General features: G+C 37.7%; 1 protein-coding gene across 2 annotated transcripts; it reads left to right on the top strand.

The window, feature by feature from the left end:
• The first annotated feature begins 397 nt into the window (after positions 1-397).
• Positions 398-20,826, top strand: THUMPD3 (THUMP domain containing 3). 2 transcript variants are annotated; one of them, XM_019984605.2, is made up of 10 exons: positions 398-553; positions 1,996-2,284; positions 3,340-3,417; positions 8,966-9,442; positions 11,479-11,609; positions 14,361-14,430; positions 16,712-16,827; positions 17,831-17,941; positions 18,694-18,817; positions 18,992-20,826. In XM_019984605.2, exons 2-10 carry the CDS (start codon positions 2,030-2,032, stop codon positions 19,139-19,141), a joined length of 1,512 nt encoding a protein of 503 aa, XP_019840164.1. In that variant the 5' UTR covers positions 398-553; positions 1,996-2,029; the 3' UTR covers positions 19,142-20,826. The 2 variants fall into 2 exon arrangements, with proteins under 2 accessions (XP_019840164.1, XP_070632380.1); XM_070776279.1 differs by lacking the exon at positions 398-553 and adding an exon at positions 587-869.
• The last annotated feature ends 3,299 nt before the right edge of the window (positions 20,827-24,125 follow it).

Below are 24,125 nucleotides of genomic sequence, written 5' to 3'. Positions count from 1 at the left end.
TTTCAGCAACACTGGCTCATACACTAAAGGCAAGATTTCTGGCCTCACAGCAGCCAGGTTCAAATCCCAGTTCTGCCTCTAAAAAGCTGCCTTTTAGACAAGACAGTCAACCGTTGTCAGACTCAGTTCCCCCGGCTTTAAAAAGGATGGCACCTGCCACTTGAGAGCTATTGAACAAATGACGCGTGTGAAGCGCTCACTCAGTGCCAGTGCCGCTAAGCGCTCTCTAAAATTAGTTACAATGACGACAGGCGACGAGGCCTGCGGCCTTCCCGGTTCAGTTTGCTGAGGACTCAGTCCCCAACCGCAGGGGCGGGCCACCACAGATTGGGCACCACAGCGTACAGACCTTTATACGCATGCTCTTCCCTCAGCGACCTCCCACAGGCACCTGCCCCCTACTCGGAGCCGTTATGGCCGCGCCACCAGACTTCCGTTTCCGGGTCACCGAGGCGGCTTCCGGTGGCGAGACCGGGCGCGCTAGGCCGGCGGGGTTCCGAAGCCGGAAGGGTCTACACTGACGGCCGGTTAACCGGACGCTGGGAGTGGCCAGGTGGGGCGCCGCTGACCCTCGGCAGGGAGGAGTGACCTTCGTCTTCCGACCCGGACGGGCACTGGCTGCATTTCAGCCCGATCTGCAGTGGATCCCTTCTAATTCCCTCTCCCTGGACTTTACGTGCTCCCCGGGATTCCTGTGATTAGGGCCCTTCGGGTGGGAGTCGGGAGACGTGGGTTTCATTCCCGCCTGCGCCACTGGTTGGCACTCTGACCTTGGCTGGATACGCCCTTCCGTGGGCTTCCGCTCCCTTATTTAGTGATTGTGAGCTCCTTAATGGCAGGAACAATGGGCTTCCTTGTTGACTCAGCTGGTAATGAATCCGCTTGCAATGCGGGAGACCCGGGTTTGATCCCTGGGTTGGGAAGATCCCCTGGAGAAGGGATCGGCTACCCACTCCAGTATTCTGGCCTGGAGAGTCCATGGGGTTGCAAAGAGTCGGAAACGACTGAGCGACTTTCACTAATGGCAGGAACGGACTTTTATTTGTGTTAGATAGTGTCGCCTGTCCCGGGTACAGAATAGGGACAGTGTAGGAACTCTGTGTCTGCTTAAGTTGTTTTGGATCCCGAAACTTTGAAAATCTGCCGAGAACTTTTGATCTCCACCTACCAGCTCTCTAGTCCTTTCTAGTCCACCCTGCCTCCCACCGTACCAAATGCTCAGATAAAGGAAATTTCGCTTACAGTTAGTTTCAGATAGTTCACAGATCTCTACTGATGCCCATTCATGTATCCCAGAGCCTGCCCTGTCCTAGGCATTCAAATATTTGTAATCACAAGACAGTAGATGTTCAGTTAATTTTTTTAAATGCATGAATCACTATCCATTTCAAAGAGGAAGATAGACATCCTTAATTAGCAAGTAGGAACTGGCAGTAGTATGCCATTCTTGCATAAGTCTTTTAATAACCCTATGAGAGAGCCGTTATTCATTTCCCATTTGGCAGGTGGGGAAATAGAGGCAATGGAAAATAAACTTATTTTAGGTCATTCAACTTTTGAATGTCCAGGACAAGAATTCAAACCCAGGTCTGAAATTCCAAAGCCCCCTGTTGTTAACTACTAGCTGAAGAAGGATTAAATGCGGAAATATTTTTAAATGTGCTCTAGCAACCTCTGTTTTGAGATTAACTTCTGTAGTTATGTGATGACTATCATCAAGATGGGTGATCTCAAACCAAAAGTTGCATGCTGTGGAAAGACTTATCTGTCTACATTTCTTCCATAGTATCTGTGTTGCTTTTTTAATAATACTGTATTTTAAATCCTCCACTTTGACCCATGTTATTCAGTCCTTATAACTTTGGTGAATACTGATTTGGTTATGTTGGATTGTTCTGCTAGACCTCCAAATTAAATATTTTTAATTATAGTTGAAGTAAGAGGTGATAATATTTGGGGCATTATTTCTTTTTCTTTTCTGTACTACTTTTAAAGGGACTATATTCAGGATCTTGGAAGCACTGCCAATATGTCTGATGTTCAAGAAGCCACTAACCAGCTCCTGGATGTGAATCTTTGTGAGAACCAGATGTCTATACAAGTGACTGAAAGTGGCCCCAGAAGTGAGTCTGAGCACCTCCAAGTCACTATTGGTGCCACTGTGCCTACTGGTTTTGAGCAAACAGCTGCAGATGAAGTGAGAGAGAAATTGGGGTCATCATGCAAAATCAGCAAAGACCGGGGCAAGATATACTTTGACATTTCAGTGGACAGTCTGGCTCAGGTTTGAATGAAGCAATATTTAAAATGGCTTTCTAAATAGATGATTTTATGTTTACTTTCTTAGTTTACAGACCTCTCTGGAATCCTTACTGCTTTTCTTTGCTCTGCCCTATATCAGGTGATTTTAAAGTATTCCTGCATTTTCTGTTGGGTATTGATTTGTAAGTTTGCTTTATTTATTTATTTATTTATTTATTTTTCTTTTAGAATTGATCCTAATATTTCCTGAGGATCAATTCACCAGAAAAAATCCTGTGAGACTCAGGAAGAAATTCTTAGTATCTGTTATTCCTCTTAGAATTTATTTACTTTGGCATGTAGCTGAAATTTAGACTCCAGTACTGAAGCATAAAGGGAGAGATTTTTCTATCTGTGTCAAATTTATTCATGCTCAAAAGTAATTAGGATCACTGAAAGTGAGAAGTGAAGGTCAGCAAACCGCCATCCCTCTAGAGTAAACACTAAGCTGTATCTCATTACCACATAAGCAACACGGGGCCAGGGATTATTGCATGTGTTTTGGGGCTTTTTTTGGTTAACATTTCCTAAGCTCTTAGTATCTGGCATATAGTAGGCCCTGTATTTTTCATCCAGTGTTTAGTTAATAACCTCAGCAGCTTTGTAAAGATAGGCACTATCATTATCCTCATTAATCATTAAGCTTAATAATAGGTAATTTGCACAAGGTTACTTAGCTAATAATCACCAAGCTGGAGATCAGACCCTACACAGTATACCCCAGAGAGCCGTGAGGGCAGAATAAAGCCCCATTTCACTGCTTCATCTTTTCCTTCTCTCCTAACTCTGCTGCCCACAGAATACTTCTAGCTTCTAGTCTTCCATCTGTCTTTTTTCCTTTTCTGTAGGGGAATAGAACCTGATGGGTAGCCAAAAAGATGGGAGGGTGGGGAAATGGGAAAAATATTAAATACAAATTATAGGTATTAGCTGCTTTAAAATCTTTGTACCTAATTTTTATATTTAAATGTTGATAGTTTATGCACTTCAAAAGCTTGCCCAGAATTTGTCTCTTAAAATTTTTTTTTCCCTACCCAGGTTCATTGTCTGAGATCAGTTGATAATTTATTTGTGGTTGTTCAGGAGTTTAAGGATTACCAGTTCAAAGAAACAAAGGTAAGCTTTCCTAAACATGGAAGCTAATTTTGAGCCATCTTCCCAAAGAGATTATTTCCACTTTTCATATTCTGTGTATCATTTAGCATTACTGCTTCTTTTATGATCATAGAATACTGGGAGGCTTTTACAGTAAAATCCAGAGATTTGTTGATAATCCATTTTCAAAAGTTGCTTTTAAAAATAATTATTGCAGGGTGTGGGGAATGGGTGAAGGAAGTCAACAGATACAAATTTCCAGTTATAAGAGAACTGAACATGGTGACTGTAGTTAGTAATACTGTACTGCACATTTTCCAGTTGCTCAGATAGTAGATCTTAAGAGTTGTCATCACCAGAAAACTGTATGGTAACAGATGTTAACTAGACTTGTTGTGTTGATCATTTTCCAGGGTAAACAAATACTGAATCATTTTGTATATACCTGAGACTAAAATTATATGTTAACTATATCCCATTGTCTTTTAGAGGGGAAAGAATAACAGAACAAAGAAATAAAAATCAATATTGAAAAACAAAAACTTAACAAGAAATAGAACAAATGATTTGACTTTCTGACAAAAGAAAGGCACCTTAGATGAGCTTTGCTGATATATATGGATTCAAATAGAATTGCTTCCAGGCTGTGAAGCAAAGAGCAGGCATCAGTTTGTGTCATCTACCAATAACACTTTCTCTCACCATTCTATTTTTTGCCCTGCTTTCTTCTCTAACTTGTTTTTTGCAATAAAGCCAAAGCAATATCTAAATACTCCTTCAGTTGTTAGGACAACAGCTTTGTTCCTAACTTGTATTTAGCATCAGATTCCTAAATATTGAGATGCTGCCTAAGCTGAAGGCTGAAAATAGATCACAGTCCGGCTTTAGTATTTTTCCACATTGCTTTTTAAAGGTCTCATTTCGAGTCAAATGCTTGAAAACCTTTTTCTTTCAGTTTTATTGCCTATATTAGAAATAATCTTTTTTAAAACTATGATGTGCCGCCTGATTGTCTAATTTTTATTTATTGGTAACAGGTTGATTTCCAAAACATCATTCAGAAACCAGTCAAACTGATATGAACCCACAACGTAGAAAAAAACAGATCGAAAAGAGTTCAGACTGCAAATAGATGATAATTTTATTAACTAAAAATGTAACTTTTAACACTAGTTTTATAACCCTTCAGCCTTCTAACGGGCATTGCCAACCAAATCATATCTACAAAATTAGTAAATAACAGGCAGGCTGCTGACAATCTTTGCTCTTAAGTATTTCAAAATTTTAATAGCTGATTCTATACATGAATAAATGTTGACATATTTTTAAAATATGTGTCCATCTTAAATTCTTGCCTCTAACCTACTAGGGTATTATTAATAATATTTTCTTCAATTGCCATGTTTTTGCCATCCTGGAATTTGTATTATTTGGGGTATTCTTGATCTCTCTAATTGGAGGTGAATTTGGTATTATGGAGCCATATTTCCAGAGCTGCCTTCTAAGTAACTGCAAAGCAGGTTACTGATAGAAGTCCCAGAAGAAAACAGCAAGAATTAAAGTAGATTTTCAGATCTTTGCAAGAGCAACTTCTGTTGCATGTGACCGTGAAAAATTGTTAAGCCCTTTGTGGACTTGAGTTGCAACATGCCCCCAGTAGAACTTTGTTTTGTTTGGCTTCTAGTTTTCATTCTGTTGACCATCAGTTTTTTCCTTTGTTGCATTATACTTTCGCATGTCTATAAAAACCTGTTAGTTTAACCATCCTAATGGGTTCTCTATTTTTAAATACTCAGATGATATCATTAATTCTATTAGCTTTTTTATTAACTAATTTTTTTAAAAGGGTAACACCTGTGATTTAAGTTGTTTAGCCAGTTTATATATTTATTTAGAACAAAATTGTAAAGATTGAAAAGATATACAGTGAAACATGTTCCTCTGTCTTCATACTATCCATTTCCCTTCTTGAAGGCAACAGTTATTACCAATTTCTTAGATATCCTTCAAGAGATATTTTAATATGTATATTTTTTTTACATATTTACACAAATGGAAGTATACTGTACATACTGTTCTGTTCTGTGTTTTTACTTGTCATCTTGGAGATCACACCGCTATCATTGTTGGATTTGACTGCATCACAATGTAATCAGTCCCATTTTAGGACATTGGGATTGTCCACACTCTCGTCATTACAGTGGTGCAATGAACATCCTACATACATCCATGTACATGTTCAGTCTGTGGATCATTTTTCTGTTTGATAAGTTTATCCCATTGATGTTTATTGATACAACAGAAATGTGTGGTCTTGGTTCTGTCATGTTTATGTTACACACATTTAGCTTTTTAAAAATTTATGTGTTTGCTTTTTCCACGTGCATGTGTTTTAAAATATTTGGAAAGTTTGTGATCTTTCTCTAGCTGTTAACTTTTATAAATACAACTTAATCTACTGTTTACACAGTATTTCTTGAATCTCTACTAAGAGCAGTGATGAAGTTGGCATATTTTCCACGTCTCTCCTTCCTCCCTTTTTTTTTTTTTTTCCTTCCTCCCTTTCATCCTCCAGTTTTATAATTTTTCTTGGTGCTGACCCATATGCCTTTAAATCCTTTGAGTATACTTTAAAAAACATTAGCTTTAATTTCTGTCCTTTGACCTCAGGGTACAAGAGAAGAAGATATCAGTGTGCTTAAATTACTTGCCATGTTCTGTTACCTTTCCCTCCAAGGATACATCCCTTTGTAACATTTACATTCTGTTTTGCTGTCATAATCTGTATGTTTGTTTTTTGTTTTAGTCTTTTCATTAAATTGATTATAGGCACACTGCTTGTCTTTTTGTTACAGGTTTATCTCTTGGATGGCATGAGTTCAGAAATGTTTGTCTTTCTCCTCTATTCTTGATTAATAGTTTGGGTTTAAAATTGGGAGTCATGCTCTCCTTCCTTAAGAATATCATAGACATTGTTCATTTTCTTCTAGCATGAAATGTTGCCATGGAAAAATCTGAAGCCACCCTGTTATTTCCCCCCCATATTTGTTGCTTTCTTTTTATTTCTGCTTGATGCCCAGATGATTTTTTTTTTTCAATCTTTGAAGTCACCGGAATATGTCTCCTTGTTGATAATTCCTAGTTAGGACATGTCAAGCTCTAGAGCAATTCATATCCATTTATATTTAAGTTTTCTTGAATTATTTTTTTAATATGTTTTATTTTAAATCCCTTTATCAGGGATAAACCAGTTATACATATGTAGGATCTCTTTGGACTGTCTTTGATGTTTTCTGTTGTTCTCTCTAGTCCTTTTCAAAATCTTTGCTCATTTTTACTGTATTTGCTTTGTTTCCTTCACATCCCTTACTGTATTTTCAGCAGTGGCTTTCATAAGTGGTGCTCTAATATAATCTTCATTTTTGCAATGGTTTTGTTTTCTCATTCAACTTTTTCTTTGAACTCTACAAGCTCCTGTTTCATCTTCTTCTGGCAGCTCCCCTCATCTTTTTCCTGCTTTTATATCTCTTCTTTGAGCTCTTATGTTGCAGAAGTATTTCCTTATTAGATTTTTTTGATGTCATGTCAACATATACTCTTGCCTGGAAAATCCCATGGACGGAGGGCCTGGTGGGCTGTAGTCCATGGGGTCGCTGAGGGTCGGACACGACTGAGCGACTTCACTTTCACTTTTCACTTTCATGCATTGGAGAAGGAAATGGCGACCCACTCCAGTGTTCTTGCCTGGAAAATCCCAGGGATGGTGGAGCCTCATGGGCTGCCATCGATGGGGTCGCACAGAGTCAGACATGACTGAAGCGACTTAGCAGCAGCAGCAACATATCTCATCATGGATTTCAGTTGCTTTGTGTCAGTATCTTTCTGGTCACTGGTTGTTTTCTGCTGTTTGTTTTTCTGTCCCTTGCCTCCTTTTTTCCATTCATGTAAGTCTGGTGCTAATAAGTTTTGATAATTGCTCATCCTTGAATGAGGGAGTTCCTTCTTGATGGGAGATTCAGGAACTGTTCCAGGCCAGCAAGAAATCCCCCTGATTCACTGTGAAGTTCCTTCTGGCAAAAGGTTGTGGGTGAATGAGTTCTCCTTTTCCTTCTTTTTTTAAATAGCTTTATTGAGGTATAATTTCCATACCATTTACTGAGTTCTTTTAACCATTCCTTCTCCCTAGCTGGAAAGGTTCAGGAACTTTAAGGTTATTTACTATATAGAATATTTCTGCAAATCTCTATTCTTTCTTTCCAGCAAATAGAGCCAGTCTCTGAGATTCCTTTTTCAGCCTCCATTTCTCTCCTCTGCTGCCTTTGGAAACAAACAAGATTCAGGGAAGCTCCCTCTTGGTGCATTCTCTTCTTCCCTGCTTTTCCAGAGAATTTATTTGTTCCTCCTTTGCAGACTGTTCGCCCCTTTGCCTGAGATGTGTAGGTATCCTTCCTCAGGTGTCTTCCTACACCTCTGCTTGAGCTTCCCTGTACTCAGGAATTCTTACGTTAGAATTCTTATGTTCTGGTTCTAGATTAACAGATACCATGTAGATTCTATTACTATTGAGTTGGTGTTTCTGTTGTTCTTTTTCTTGTTGTTTTGGGTTTTTGTTTTTTTTTTCTTTTTGGCCATGCCGTGTGGCATGTGGGATCCTAGTTCCCTAACCAAGGACTGAACCTGCACCCCCTACACTGGAAGCTCACAGTCTTAACCTCTGGACCACCAGGGAAGTCCCTGTATTTACCTCCTGAGAGGAGCCTTGGTAATGAACCTAAAACTTAGATGATGCTAAGTTATATAAAGAAAATAAAATGAGAGTGACTTGAGAGTAGAGCAGGTCTCTCAGAGGATGTGCTTTTTAAACTGCTGTTGAATAATGAGAAGGGAGCCAGCAGTGCAGAGAGGCTATGTGAAGCACATACCTTCACATGTGAAGCAGAGGTGAGAAGCTTGGGAGAGATGATCCTGACATGATACAAGAAAAGAAACAGACAGGAGTTGGGTTATTTGGGCTTTTTAGGGAATTTAAATTTGCGGGGATGTAATCAGCTGCTGAGGTACTTTACACGTGATCAGATTTACTTTTTTCACAGATGACTGTAGATACTATTTAGATACTGGATAGATACCTTTTTAATTGTTAAAGTTTGGGTTTTTTTCTTTTCAAAAATAGTATGTATACACAGCCACAAAATTAAATAGGAAGTCAGTCATTGAGAGGTCTGCTGCCCTCCCATGTCTTTCATCCACCCACTTCCCCTCCCTGGAGGTAACCACTGTTAATAGTTCTTATTTGCTTACATTTTAACCTAGAAGCCCAGCTTGTGACCTACCATTCTATCTTGTATTATTCTGTAGTGGCCTTAATTTGTATACGTCTTAATATTCTCAATTAAGACTTTAATTTCCTCAGTTATAGGCATTATATTATTTACTCTTTTGTCCTGTACTCCTGCCACCCCCAACATAGCGATTAATGTAGTCCATAGGCAAAGTAGGAGTTTATTTGTTCAATTAAAGTGTTAAAAAATGAATGAAATTAATGGATTTCATTCTCTGTCTTTTATAGGAAGAAGTTCTAAAGGATTTTGAGGAATTGGCTGGGAAGCTTCCATGGTCAGACCCTTTAAAAATATGGAAAATTAACACATGTTTCAAGAAAAAAAAAACAAAGCGCAGAAAGTTAAATCCGAATTCAAGTAAACAGAAGATTGATAATGGACGAGGAGACACAACAGTTGAGAAGGATGTTAAAAAAGAGTTAACTAACAGTGTCTCAGATTCACAGATCTCAGACTATTATGAAAATCCAGCCATCAAAGAGCAGGTATCAACATTAATAGGTGATGGTTTGACATCTTGCAAAGATGAGACTGAGGAAAACTCAAAAGAAGAAGCTGATCCAGAAGTGCTGAAGTTTAGAGTCACATGCAACAGGGCAGGAGAGAAACACTGCTTTTCCTCAAATGAGGCAGCAAGAGATTTTGGGGGTGCTGTTCAAGATTATTTTAAGTGGAAGGCTGATATGACTAACTTTGATGTGGAGGTAAGTGCATGTTCTTACTGTGATGATTCAAGAAGGTTGTCATAACAAATTTGTAGAATTTTCAAGACTTAAGTCTTATGGACAATTAAACTGAGGTCACAAAGTTAATGGGGTATCATTAATAAGAGTATGAGCAATGGAGACAGAGCCAAATCCAGATTTGTACTCCACATAACTGTGTAGCTTTGGACAAGATATTCTGTCTGAGCCTCCATTTCGAACTGGAGCCAATAACACTTCATACCTATGTGTCCTAAAGGTTAAATGAGATGATACTTTTGAAGTATCTGGAATGATACCTGGTCTATACTACATGCACAGTAGTGGGGGAGCTATTGAGACTTGAGTTTTCTAATTTCTAACCTAGTGCTTTTTCTAACACGGTGTGGACACATTCAGATTATAAAATTCAAAGGAATTAAAGCAACTGTTTTGTTGTTGTGTGTCTTGGTTGCAGACTTTGGTACTGAAGTGGGGTATATTTTTAAAACAAACCTTGACCTTCTAAAACGAGGACATCATTACTAACACTCATCCTGGAGCCGGCTCTCCTCTTTCTTAAATTGCGCTATATTCCCAAGCTCAGATCCTCCTTTTTAACATGCTCACTCTCCTTGGTCTCAATCTTCTGCTATATGGGTGATTCCATGTGGACCATACTGACTAATCTTTCCATCTCCAACAGTTTAACAGCCTCTAGCAGCTGATGTTTTTACTGTTGCTTTTGGGACACTTGAATCTGGGGCAAGTCGTTATTCTTTTTATTTTTGCGTATCAAATTGGAAGAACAATTCCTCATTCCTTTTTCCTTGTAACAGCTGTTATGATGATGAACAGGCTGACTACAACAGTGATGTCCAGAGTTAGCAAAAGGGCTCAGAGGAGATTCGGGAGCTGTACTACCTGGGTTTATTTATTTATATTATTTGGCTGTGCTGGCTCTTAGTTGCAGCATGTGGGGTCTTTGGTTGTGACATGTGAACTCTTAGTTGCAGCATGCAGGATCTAGTTCCCTGACCAGGAGTGGAGCCTGGGCCCCCCGCCTTGGGAGTGCAGAGTCTTAGCCTCTGGACCACCAAGAAAACCCCACTACCTGGGTTTAAACCCCAGTTTATGAGCTGTATGACTTTGGGCAAGTAAAAGTGACCTCTTTCTGTCTTAATTTCCTTATCTATAAGAGGAGGAGGATAATATCTAGCTCAGAGGGGGTAGATATGAAATGAGGTAATAAATATAAAGTGTGTTGAACAGTGGTTTGCATAGAGCTAGGTGTTAACTGCTGCTGTTGAGATCATGATGAGGAAATTTGAGGTGGAAGATGGGAGAACTCATTTTTCTTTTATTTGAATAGTTTATATTTAACTGTGTGCTAGAAAAACTATAACTAGGACCAAAAAAATTTTTTCACAGGCATTACTTATGAGTCAGATTTTTTTAAAGTACTAAGAAAATAATAGGTGTTAAAGCATATGTGGCCTGGCATTAACAGTTGGTTAATCTAAATGAAGGGTATAGTTAAGAGTTCATTGTGCCAGTATTCTTCTAAGCATTTCTATATGTTTGGAATTTTTTCCCCCAAAGTTAAAAAATTTTTAAATGAATTTTAGAAGCCTGGAAACCTTCAAAATATGTTTCTCTTATAAAAATCAGAGGAAATCTGGTTATACCTAACTTGTGAAAACAGTGAATCAAAAGGAGAATAAAATAATTCTAAAATAGTATATACCTAAATGATTTCCTTTATATGAAGCTCAAGAAAAAATAATTTATCATGATAGTGGTCAGATTAATGACAATCTGGGATGGGCACTGACTTAGAGGGCAAGAAAAACTCTTTTTCTGGGTGGTGGTTACACAGCATGTACATGCAAAAATTCACTGCACTACATACTTAAGATTTGTGCATTTTACTGTATGCAAGGGATACCTCAGTAATAAAGTAACAAATTAATTAAGCCTCAAATTTTAAAATCTTAGTAATAAGTATAACTTGAACTCTCTTAAAGCTATTTTATTCTGTCTTATTTTGTTTGTAGGTTCTTTTGAACATCCATGATAATGAAGTTGTTGTGGGCATTGCGTTGACAGAGGAGAGTCTCCACCGAAGAAATATTACACATTTTGGACCCACAACTCTTAGATCTACTCTTGCCTATGGGATGCTCAGGTAGGACAATGAGTTAGCCTTGTAGTTTCAAGGGACACTTTGCTTTGAATTTTCCCTTCAAAATCTTTTGTGAGGTACTGTGTTAGAATCTAGTAGATAAAGAACAGGATAAAATGTTAAAGATCTCTTTCTTTGTATCCAATGTTGATTCCTTGAGATTCTGAAAAGATCACATAATTAATATCTCAATTTTCTTGATTTAAAATGAGAATGATAGTTTTCATCTGCCTTTTGAATGTAGTTGTCACATTTCTGTTTAGAAAGGATATATTCCATGTTGAGAAATACAACAAATTTTGTTCTGTTTCATTTCTGTGCAGTGAAGCAGATGGATAGCAGAGATTTGATAAATGTGTATAATGTATAAATGAACACGGAGAGCTTTTACTTATATGTTAAAATTCTATACTCACAGAAACCCAGGAATCATCCTGGAATTTTCTAGTTTTCAAAGAACAAAACGGCTTTCTTTCTTCTTTGCCTGTTTCCCTTTGGGTGTTTCTTTCCACCACTAGGATAAGATGTCTTCTCTAGGTTTCTGTTTGCCAGACTGCAAAATAGGTTTGATGTGAGACTTAAAGGATTATGAGTGAGGAATAAATGCAGAAACAGATGCAAAATACCTGTTACATACAGTACCTGGCATACCTGGTAGTTAATTCTATTTCATTGTCCTCCAATCTTTGCTTCCTCTTTTCCCCTGCTCATCCTTGGAATCCTAGTTCAACACAATTGGAACCTGTCAATCCAATGACAACAGTAGGAAAACTGGGCCCATTTGATTAAGGAAGAGCTCCTAGTCATCATTCATTTAACAAACATTTATTATCTACTGAAGGCATTATGGTAGGAGCCAGGAATATAGAGAATTATTATGGGTGCAACTGTTAGAAACCTAAATAAGCTAGTTTAAGATTTAAAAAAGTGATGATTGTGTGGGAGTGGGAATTAATAGCAAAATACTGAGATGTCTTGGGGAACCCACAGAAAAACTGAAAGCCATGTCTTAAGAAAAGTAGGATCCTGGTCTTAGAGAAAACCACCAGAAACCTAGACAGTCACTTTTATCTCCCCTGGGAGCCCATGGGCTCTTGGCTCTACTTATCTCTATAAATGGCTCCCCCTCATCTAAATTTATGTTTCCAATTTTAAATAACCAGGGTTTCTAGCTCTTTGTTCCCAATGGTTAGAAGAAGAGAGAATCTGATTGACAGTTTCGGTCATGTGTTTACTCAGACCCAGCAACAGTGGCTGGGAGTACAGAGTTGCTTACTCCCAAGAGGGTTGCCAAGGATTCTGTTGCTCTGTGTTTTGAGGGGCAGGAATGGGGAAGTAGAGCTGGACAGTTCAGTTCAGTTCACTTGCTCAGTGGTGTCAGACTCTTTGCAAACCCATGGCTTCCCTGTCCGTCACCTACTCCCAGTGCCTACTCAAACCCCTGTCCGTTGAGTCGGTGATACCATCCAACCATCTCATCCTCTGTCGTCCCCTTCTCCTCCTGCCTTCAATCTTTCCCAGCATCAGGGTCTTTTCCAACGAGTCGGTTCTTCGCATCAGGTGGTCAAAGTATTGGAGTTTCAGCTTCAGCATCAGTCCTTCCAATGAATATTCAGGACTGATTTTCTTCAGGATTGACTGGTTGGATCTCCTTGCAGTCCAGAACTGTGATGTTGGAGAAGACTCTTGAAAGCTGGACAGGCGTTACAATAAGAATCCAGTATTAAAGCAACTATGGTGGTTTAGTTGCTAAGTTGTGTCCGACTCTTGCGACCCCATGGACTGTAACCTGCCAGGCTCCTCTGTCCATGGGATTCTCCAGGCAAGAATATTGGAGTGGGTAGCCTTTCCCTTCTCCAGGGGATCTTCCCAACCCAGGCATCAAACCCGAGTGTCCTGCATTGCAGGCAGATTCTTTACCAACTATAAAGCAACTATACTCCAAATTAATTTGAAAAAGGAGTCCAGTGTTAGTCCTCAGGAATCTCAGTTTTGTGAGGGAGAACCATAATAGAATGTGGAAAGAATAGCAGGACAAAAGAAGGAAAGAAGAACCTTGTCACCTGTCTGAGGAGATATTTCATAGAGGCGGTAACATTTAAGCCACTAACAGTAATGCCTCTAATTCTGACTCTGTCACCTATTAGCTTTGCATCCACAGATGGATGGGTTTGCATCAGCTTATCTGTAACTGAGAATAATAATAGTAACCTATCTCACAAGGCTGTTAAAAGGATTAAAAGAGATAATGCATGCAAAGAACTTAATTCCATGCCTGGCAAATACTAAGAGCTGAAAACTAAAGTAGTTATTTTAATAGCAACCTTTATTGTCTTTAAAAGTAATTAGGAAAGGAATCCTGAAAGAGTAATTGCCAGTAAACTTGTATTGATACATGTTGTACTTGACACTTTTGAGTTTTCAATGTAACAACACAAGTTTATATACAGAATAACAGGTATTTTCTAAAAGCATATGTACATACACACACACACATGAAAAGATCTACAAGCCAAATTCCATTCAAAGTGAAATAGAGATTTTGGACGATAGAGGACTTTTAGTTATGTGTAATTTTTTTTAAGTGCCAGGCTATATACTCAACATATAGTTACAAATTTATCTTTAAAATAAATACTGATTGTTGTTTCTTCAGGCTGGCATAACAGACCTGTGATCTGACAGCATCAGGAATAGTTATTGTGGGTGTCTTGGCTGTTGACATCTGTTCACATAGGCTGTTTTCTTCTCTAGGCTCTGTGCACCTCAGCCCACTGATATAATAGTTGATCCGATGTGTGGAACAGGGGCAATACCAATTGAGGTAATAACTTTCCTTTAGCTTTTAGATAAGAAAGTGATACATCCAGAATGTTCTAGAACTAATGGGTAATGACCAAGGTTAAGTCCATGGACCCAAGATTTGAGTGAATTACACTAGTAAAGCTGGAACTTTTGTGATAAAGATGTAGCCACCTACTATAAATAGCCAAGGACTAGGCTTTAGATTAGAAGTCATGTTTATTCACTGGATTACAGAGAAGGCTGAGAATTACAAACTGATGCGTCCCATTTCTGTAGACAAATGGGTAGACTTGAACAGAAAAGGTAATTGAAGGCACAAGCATAAACTGGAAGAGGGCATTTAATCTCTATAAAGTGAGATTATGTTTCTTAATCCATTTAGGTTCTTGAGGGAGCAAGTATAGTAGTATGATGGGGAAACCTAGGAACATTATTTCGATTTTTTAGGATGTTTAGCAAGGTTACAAAGTTAAAAAAAAAACAAAAACCTCTCAAATCACATTGAGAGGACTCAAAAACTACCTGAAGCAAAGCAAGAAATGGAAAGGCATTTTCTAAGTGGAGAACATTTAACAGGAGAGTTTGCTTGAATCATTGTTATTAAATCAGTATTATCTAAACTTTTATAATTGAGAAGAGGGCACTCCCAGTAAAATTGCTTAAACTTGTGAAACATAGCAAGTTCCTTAAATATAGTATATGTAAAGCCAGTGGGAAGAAACTTCAGGGAGATACCACAGATTCTGAGTGAGCAGAAACTGGACACATGAACAAGTCCAAAGCAACCTACAAAGGGAAAAATAATCCAGAGTGCACTTAGGAAAGGACATCTGCCACCTGGGAATTAGGATCCCAGAAGGAAATCACAGTAGTCCAGATGATTGCTGTTTTCTGCTAGTATCAACTAGAGAAATTTACTCTGGCTCAGGAGCCACACAGAGGAAAATCAGTTGTTGTCGCAAAGAATTCTGGAAACAAAGCAGAGTGCTCTCCAGCTTTGAACCATGATGTGAATGTTGTCTGGAATAGCAGTGAAGGTCAATACATGTCAAGAAATATACAACTAGAGCTAGAGACAGTCCAGAAGAGCCCCTGGCACTGCCGATAGAAAGAAAATGTTCGAGGCCCTTCCATGTAGGGGTAGACCTGAGAATGTCAATGTAGAAGAACCTAGGCTGATATATGATCCAAATGAATGAAATTATGAAAGGAATTGACAGGTTATAGAGACAGTTTGTTCACCAAACTCTAAAATATTTAATTTCGAATACTCCCTTTAAAACTTGGAAGTACTACAAAACCCTTGTCTTTCAGGAGCTGAAAATCTACATAAATAGGTTTAGAAGAAAAAATGAATATTGGGCAATCAGAAATCACCTGAGGCTTTCATCACACCCTTCTCCATTACCCTCAAGGGTCTGGGCAAAAGAAAAAGCTGTGAAGCACTGTGTCCATGGGTGAGGGGGTATTACTGTTTACCAAGAAAGAGGTGCTGTTACTCATCCCTAAACCGAGAGCAGAACTGTTTGTGCTTTCATGTCAGAAACCTGTTAATCTGCACAGAACATTGTTCATGCCTAGGGCAGTGTGTCACCTCACTGCACAAATAATACGAAAAGCTCAGGGTTTATGTTCTGTTGACATATTTTAAACTTACAAAATCCTTTCAAGAATATAGTGGTTATCATTCAAAAGCCCATATAATGAAGATTACACTTCATTTAAATTCTTAAGTATTCGTTTCTCAGATTATATAAAAATCCCATAATCACAAAAGGGTATAGGTTAGTCAGTTTGATTTGGTTAACTTTTTCAAAGTACATTTAAAGTCTGCAAGGCCTCCTGTGTGGTAGGGAGTACTGGGTGAAGGATTAAATAACATACCAGACCTATCCTTAAGGAGTTCCCAGGTTTGTTGAGGAGCAGATAGGTACAGAAGTATGAAAAAGGGAAAAAGTACAGTGGCAGATATATGTACAAAGTGCTTTTGGAGAGGCAAATGAGAGACAGGTTGGAGAGCTGGGGTTGACATCAGAGGGCATGACGTTTGAGCTGGGACTTCAAAGATGAGTGAGAGTTGAGCAAACAGAAAGATCAGGAGGGTGTTTCAAGCAAGGGAGGTAGCAATGTTGACAGCATGCAGTGTTTTGCCACTTTAGAAAAGCATTGGATTATTGACTTGGATTGTCTTGAATATTGACAAGTGGTTGAAATGATTTTACCTTTAATCATTTTGGGGTTTTCTTTTTTTTTTTTTGCAGTTTGCTAATTCTGTTTTAATAAATACTCTTGTCTTTTAGGGGGCTACAGAATGGTCTAACTGTTATCATATTGCTGGTGATAATAATCCATTGGCTGTGAATAGAGCTGCAAATAACATCTCATCTTTATTGACCAAGATCCAAGTTAAAGAAGGGTAAAAATTTAAAAGATTTTGTAGCATCACTTAGATAATCAAATTTCATATTGGCTTTATGAATTAATACAACCAGTGCATTGTGACATTATAACCAAATATACATTCTGAGAGACTCCATTTAAAGTTGACTGAAACTAATTTATATTTTTAAAATATTTTAACTATAATTTCCCTTACCCTAATGCAACTATTTAAATTTCTGTCTTCCTTCTTATTCCTATATCTTCTTTTCCACATAGAAGAATTACATAGATTCATTTTAATTTTGTAAGTTTTCCATTATGCGTGCAGCCATCTAGTTGGGGACTTAATAGAGGCACAAGCGATCTTGTCTCTGGAAATGTTTTATTAAGTAGGTAATGTAGTTTGGAGAAGGCACCCCATGTAGGGGTGAGAGGAGGGGCCTTAGCTATCCTCCCAGGTCTCAGGGAAGAGGAAGATGGCAGTGGTGCCCTTTTGTCTGAAACTTAATTGAATACAAACAAGGAATTCAATCTTGTGCTAAATGTTACAGGAATTAGAGAAATCCAGGGGGAAGAGTCACCGAATACCAAATATTTGTCTATCCCACCCATATAATCTTTAATGTCTTCTTATTGGTATGCTTCAGGACCACTTTTGATGATTTCATAGCCTTGCAGGACCACGTGTATCCCAATATTTGATTCATTCAGACTCATAACTCATAAATCATTTTTTCATTTCAAAATCTGTTCTTATAAAACAAGTACATATTAAAATATTAATATTTTCTTATGCAATTAAAGTTGAAAATCAGTCTTAACTAATTTCTAAATTTACTTGTTCTTACATATTATAAGTGTTTTAGCTTATGATCTGTGCTTTCCACATACATGCTACCTTAAACATTTTTGCTAAGTTGCAGATGTTGTCACTGATTTCATTTTAATTTTTGGATACTGTAACAGTCTCTTGAGAAGTCTTTTTTTAATTTCATTCTTCAGGATATGTTGAAGCACCTTTTCTTTTGTCCCCACAGCAAACTGCCCTTGGGCTTGCCCATAGATACTATTCAGTGGGATATCTGCAACCTGCCACTAAGAACTGGCTCTGTAGACATTATTGTAACAGACATGCCATTTGGAAAAAGGTGAGACTTCTAAAAAATGAGTTTTACTTTCATTTGTTATTATATTAGTACCCACATATCTTCTAAATCTGTTGTCTTTTCTTTTGAGCTTATTCTGTCAGAAATCTTCGATTTCTTTTAGGAGACTTAGGTTTTTACTTCCTTTAACAGTATGATAGATTCACCCATTTTGTTTCTTCTGAGAACTCAGAAGTGTATTAACTACACTTTGATCCTGACCATCACAGGAGGTTCATCCACTTTGTAGCCCACTGTTGAATTACATTAATACTTCAGAGAAAGGTTGAGAAAATCTCAGGATGTTTTTTAATCACTGGTTTATGTGGCTTCCCCAGTGTTTCAGCTAGTAAAGAACCTGCCTGCCAATGAGGGAGATGCAGGTTTGATCCCTCGGTCGGGAAGACCCCCTGGAAAAAGAAATGGCAACCCGCTCCAGTAGCCCCATTGCGCTGTAGACTCCGACACCACGGAGCATACATGCATTTTGTTATATAACTGCTTATACTAAGACAACCTATATTAACTATTATAGTTGTCAGTTTCTTTTACCCTTAACCAGTTCAGCCCATTCAAGATTCTAAGCAATTTACTAGTCTGATCATTTGACACATAAATGGCAAAGCGTGGTTTTACAAGGCAACTTTTTTCATACTTCAGGATTTTCTTATTGCAATGAATTCCTAAGAACTTCTCATATACAGTCCTAGCTACTTACCTTTTGCAAAAGTAACTTATTCGACCTCCTGTTATAGGATGGGCTCCAAGAAGAGAAACTGGAACCTTTATCCAGCTTGCCTGCGGGAGATGAGCCGTGTCTGCAGACCAGGGACAGGCCGAGCTGTACTACTGACTCAGGACAAGAAATGCTTTGCCAAGGTGCTGTATGTTAGTGCAAAACCTCAGCCTGTGACAAATTTGGGACCTTTTTAACTAGACTTGGGGATATTTGAGTAGGATGTATTTTCTCTTCTCCCAGTGTTTTTTACTAAGACCTCTGAGTGGTAGAGAAGCAGTTATCAGCTAATTACTTTTCTTTTTGTGTATACACAGGCATTATCTGGAATGGGACACCTATGGCGGAAGGTGCATACTGTTTGGGTCAACATAGGGGGTCTTCATGCTGCAGTTTATCTCCTGAAACGTACACCTCAAAGTTTTGTTCATCCTTCAGAAGAAGATGGAGAAAGATGTCCTTGGTAATACAAAGATCGAAAATGATTACTAGTATCTGTGCTTCCTGACACTGAAAATATCAGCACAAAGAACTTGCTTTGAGAGAAAAAACAGTATTAAAGATTTGGTATAAATCTCTTCACCATAGTTAGGAAAAGATATAAATGGAATAAGTCTTATAAGAAAGTAGAGCTTTTTTTTGGCACTGTTTGAAAGGGGTAGTTGAGCAATTAGTACTTTTCTTAAAAGGCTTTAAAGATGCTAAGCCTACTAAAATGCTCCGGGATTTGGGTTTAGAACATTTTCAGGCTTTGTAACAGTTCCTGTTTTCCACTGTAGGTAGAAAGCTACTCTGGCCTCATGGAAAGGAAGAGAGCCTAATCAGAGCATGAGGTTACATTTCATTGCCTGTGCAGCTTTGCTGTTTAGTTGCTCAAGTTTTTTACATTAGTTTCTAAAAATGAAGCGTTATTATGCTTTGTAAAATAGTGTTTGTTCCATGACAAGCTAAATCTTATATAAGTCTTATATATAAGACTTATAGTTTATTATCTGCCTTAAAAGTTATAACATCAGTGAATAAGATTAACACATTAATCTGAAGATAGACACTCCTATTTGTAAATAGCAGCAAATACAATGGTAAATGAAAGGGACCAACAAGCCATATTTAAAGAAATTTTATTTTTCTTTCAGTACACAGAGGTGATGCTTTTCAAAATCAGACATAAACCTGTCAAAAGTATTTTTGTTGGCTTTTCTAAAGGACTAGATAACTGATGAATTAAAAACTTCACACAAGTCCTTCTGTTATTTTTCTCCGTCACTCTGCTGTGCCGTGCTTAGTTGCTCAGTCATGTCTGACTGACCCCATCGACTGTAGCCCTTCCAGATTCCTCTGTCCATGGGGATTCTCCAGGTTCCATGCCCTCCTCCAGGGGAATCTTCACGATCCAGGAATTGAACCAGAGACTCCTGCATTGCAGGTGGACTCTTTACCAGCTGAGCTACCATATATGCTTTTCTAGTTGCAGAAAGTCCTTCCCAAAACAGTGGAAAATGAAATAACCTAAAAATTAAGTCTTGTGAAACCAGTGCTTCCCTGGGACAGATTAGATGTGGAGTTTTATGTGGGATTCTGTATTCAGTTTATTTTGGAGTTCTGGCTACATTCAGCTTAGATTTTTCAGTGCCATATTAGTTACATAACAGTGCTATTCATAATTAACTTTTGATGTCTCATCTAGAATAAAAGGACAGTGTTTATTTCCTTTGAAAGAAAAGTTCAGATTAGCAGCATAATCCATAGTCCTTGTATGGTTTCTCTCTGATGTACCTCCCATTTGAGTATGAATTGGAAATGAGACATTTATAAGGGTCTTGTATCCTAGACTGGAGTTTCTACCATCATCAGAATGCACAGTTGCACTACTATAGGTTCAACATAATATCTTTCACCTCTGACAAAATAAACTGTTCAAACCTTTTAAAACTGTTAGTCCGCAGTCCACAGGACTAGAGTTCAAGGAACATGTCTGTTTTCTTTGCTGCTTACCAAGTGCCTGACAGACACATTTACCTACCAGCATGGACATTTAATATCTGTTGAACATAACGGACAATTTTGCATATTGGCTGTTCTTGAGTAAATCAAATTTGTGCCGGATCTATCATAGCTTTAGTCCTATTAAATACCATTATAAAAACATGAACAGAGTGGTTTAAGATGATATAAGTATGTAGTGAACACTGTAATGGTTCGTCATCCTCCTCCCTAGTATTGTTTTGTAATCTGGTGACAGGAACAGGAAATGTGCTACGTGAGGGACTCAGGAAAGCGAGAATGAGTTGTATATGACACTGCCACCTACTAGCTGTGTGATCTTGGTTTTTAACTTTTGAAGTGGGCCTGCTGCACCGTGGTAATGTGAAAAGATGGGGAAGGTAATCTTAATAATCTGAACAAAAAATGACTTGAGGTAACTGACCAGACATTCAATATTTTAGAGGGGGGAGAGAAATAACAGACATTGAGACAGATTTTTTAAGTTTAATGAAAGGAAAGGAAGATGGTTATCTCTCAGAGACTGACAATGTACTAGTGGCTAGAGAGAGAAACATTTGTTTAAACATTTCTTTTCAAATGTTAGTTAAGACTTTTAGAAAATTTTAGATTCTTAACATACCAATGTCAGACATGGTTCAAGTCTGCACTACAAGGACTGTAAAGTGAAAAAAAAAAGAAGTATTTTAAAATGTCTATCAAATACCTAAAGTACATTAATGCCCACAAGTGTGTATTATTAGTGAGTTAGGCAGAGAAAAGCCTTTTCCAAGTTCAGGTGAGGGGTTATGTAAGAATATAAAGTTTGAAAATTCTAGGACAAAAAAATCAAATTATTGTACCTTGGTTACATTTTTAAGTTCAAGAGAAACTCTCCTGTACCAAATTTTTAAATGTGCACAATGTGGAAAAAACTATAAGAAGCTTGCTATATCAACCCTCATACCTTTGTCCTAAGGCTAACACATACACCAATCAGTTATGAAGTAACAACTGTTTAATTATATATTCCATGATGAAAGAAATTTTTACTGGAAAGGAAAATGGTGTTTTTGTTTTCCCCAAGCCCAAATTTTGAATTTCCAACTATCTACTGTTGCTTGCCCTTTCTCTGTATGTCCTACTTAAAATTAAAACTCAACATGAACCTCTTTCCCCACTAAAACCTGCTCCCTGTCCTAGCATGCCCATCCTCCCAGTAATCCACATTTAACTCTGGGAGCCACTGTAAACTACACTGACAAATTCGACAGGTATGAAAGTTGATATATATATACACTATGCTATAGCATGTTTCTTCTCAGGAACCCTTTACATTCTTAAAAATTCAGGGCCCCAAGTAGCTTTGTTTACCAGTATCTTACCATATTAGATTAAAATGAGAAAAAAAGATTTCAGTAACAAATAACATTTTCACAGAAGAAACTATTTTCCACAAAGACTGGCAATGTTGTGTATTTTTGTAATTCAGTTCTCTGAAATTTCTGCCTTAAGAGAAGGGGCTATTAGAAGCTGGATTTTTACCTCCTGCATTCAGTTGGTTGAAATGTTACTTATTTGCAATTTTGTTATTTTATGTATTGCCCATGTAGAAATTACTGGCTCACCTCAGTTATAGAAATATTCCAAGTGTTGGCCCAGCTTATTACATAGTAGCTAAAATCATTACATTAAAAAAACACTAAGTACCAAAAAGATGTCAAGCTCCTTTAAGTTTTCCAAAAGTTCTACTTTTCACTTCCAAATTTGAAATTTCATCATTGATAACTGCTGTCAGTTGTTTTCCCTGAAAAAAAGCTCACCTCCATCATACTCAGAAAAATGTCTGCCAAACAGCCAACTCTGACAACAAAAATTTGACAGTCATTCTTTTGAGTAAAATTGGTGTTCTAAGAAAACAGGAGCTAATTCAGCATGCAGTTCAATTGCGTATTTTTTCTTGAGACAACCAGAGTACTTTAGCATGTAGCAGAAGCACCACATGTAAACTTTCCATTTCATAACTTATGTTTTTGGCCCAGATTTAAATAAATTTACTGTTTTCACAAGGACATCATTAAATGAAACATGAAACTCTGACCACTACACTGCAAATGGGTGGCAGTAAAGAATGACTGCTAGTTTGGTGCCACTGTATTTTGCCAAATGCTAGCAGTTTTAACCACCTTTGCTTTTCAACATTAGTGAAAATATCAGAATAAACAGATTTTAAAGTTATTCAACACTTTGTCTTAGGAAATGTTGTGTTTATTGTGCAGCACGTAGGACAGTCTGACGCTGCTGCTGACAACTAAAAGCAAAAAGCAAGCACAGCCATGTTTGTAGATTCATCCACTGTAAGGCGTTAAGTATATTTCTATGGATGAGATATTCACACACTTCATTCATGTCTGACCACAAATCTTACACTGCATTGTTAAACAGTAGCATTACCATGATTTCTTATTTTTCATCCCACACATATTCAGGAGCATCAGCTATCTGTAAAGTTTCTCTACTACCATGTATGTACGTTCCTTCAGCCAATGCCATATAGTAACTTGTCCTTTAATATACTTCAGTAGATTTTTATTATAGTTTTTTTGGAATCTATTCTCCCTCAGACCACTGAAATATTAATCTTTTTAGCATTTTCAGACATAGATGGTATAGTTGTGGGTTGAACATGTAGTCTTACAACCAGTCTTTTAAGCCAATGATTCATTCTTAAATAAGAAAAATATAAATTGGTTTATTTTGAGAAAATTTATATTCTAAAATTGTAATTCAATATAAAAGTTTATAAATTGTGAGAAAATATTTAAAACCTTATTTCACAATAAGACAACAGAATGTATTCATGTTCATGCTTAGGCACAAAGTCTACAGGATTTTATAACTACATAATACTGAGGTTTGCTGGGATTTTGAAGGCATAACCTAAAGAGTGAGTTCATACTTAAACCTACCACCTTAGGAAATTATGGAAAACTGAAGAATATACAGCACCATTCAGTTAACATCAGTGATGACATCACCACATATCATGTAGCCTCTACGCACTTGTGAGAATAAGTTATAAAGGTTAATGAGTTGAAAAGGTTGTTTAATTTTAGTATAGTATATCTGCTACATACAAATGAGTTTCATTCGGAGAGCACACTGGTGAGTCTAATTTGTTCCTAAGTATAACAAAGTTAGCCTAGGTACCTAACTAACACAATTGACTATATCGTACTATACTGTAACAGGTTTATAATACTTTTCACAGAAACATTAATACATAAACATTTTGAATTTTATAATACAGTACCCTGAAAAGTACAATAATATAGTACAAAGGCTGGCATAAAGGCATCGAGGGAACAGGCAAGAGTTACTGACTGGAGCGGGGAGAGGAGGTGGGAGATAGTAGAGTTGAAGGTTATCAGCAATAGGAGATGGAAAGCAAGCTGCAATTTCTCTCAC

Source organism: Bos indicus, chromosome 22 (assembly GCF_029378745.1).
Source record: "Bos indicus isolate NIAB-ARS_2022 breed Sahiwal x Tharparkar chromosome 22, NIAB-ARS_B.indTharparkar_mat_pri_1.0, whole genome shotgun sequence".
Taxonomy (NCBI): domain Eukaryota; kingdom Metazoa; phylum Chordata; class Mammalia; order Artiodactyla; family Bovidae; genus Bos; species Bos indicus.
Note: the sequence above shows the minus strand (reverse complement) of the source record. Positions and strands in the feature narration are given on the sequence as shown.

What these genes read in the sequence shown, in the direction of transcription:
- THUMPD3 (XM_019984605.2), top strand. Translation starts at nt 2,030, where the DNA reads ATGTCTGATGTTCAAGAAGCCACTAACCAGCTCCTGGATGTGAATCTT. An exon ending in ACCAGTTCAAAGAAACAAAG is followed by an intron (nt 3,418 to 8,965) that starts GTAAGCTTTCCT and finishes TGTCTTTTATAG; the next exon opens with GAAGAAGTTCTAAAGGATTT. An exon ending in AAGATCCAAGTTAAAGAAGG is followed by an intron (nt 16,828 to 17,830) that starts GTAAAAATTTAA and finishes TTGTCCCCACAG; the next exon opens with CAAACTGCCCTTGGGCTTGC.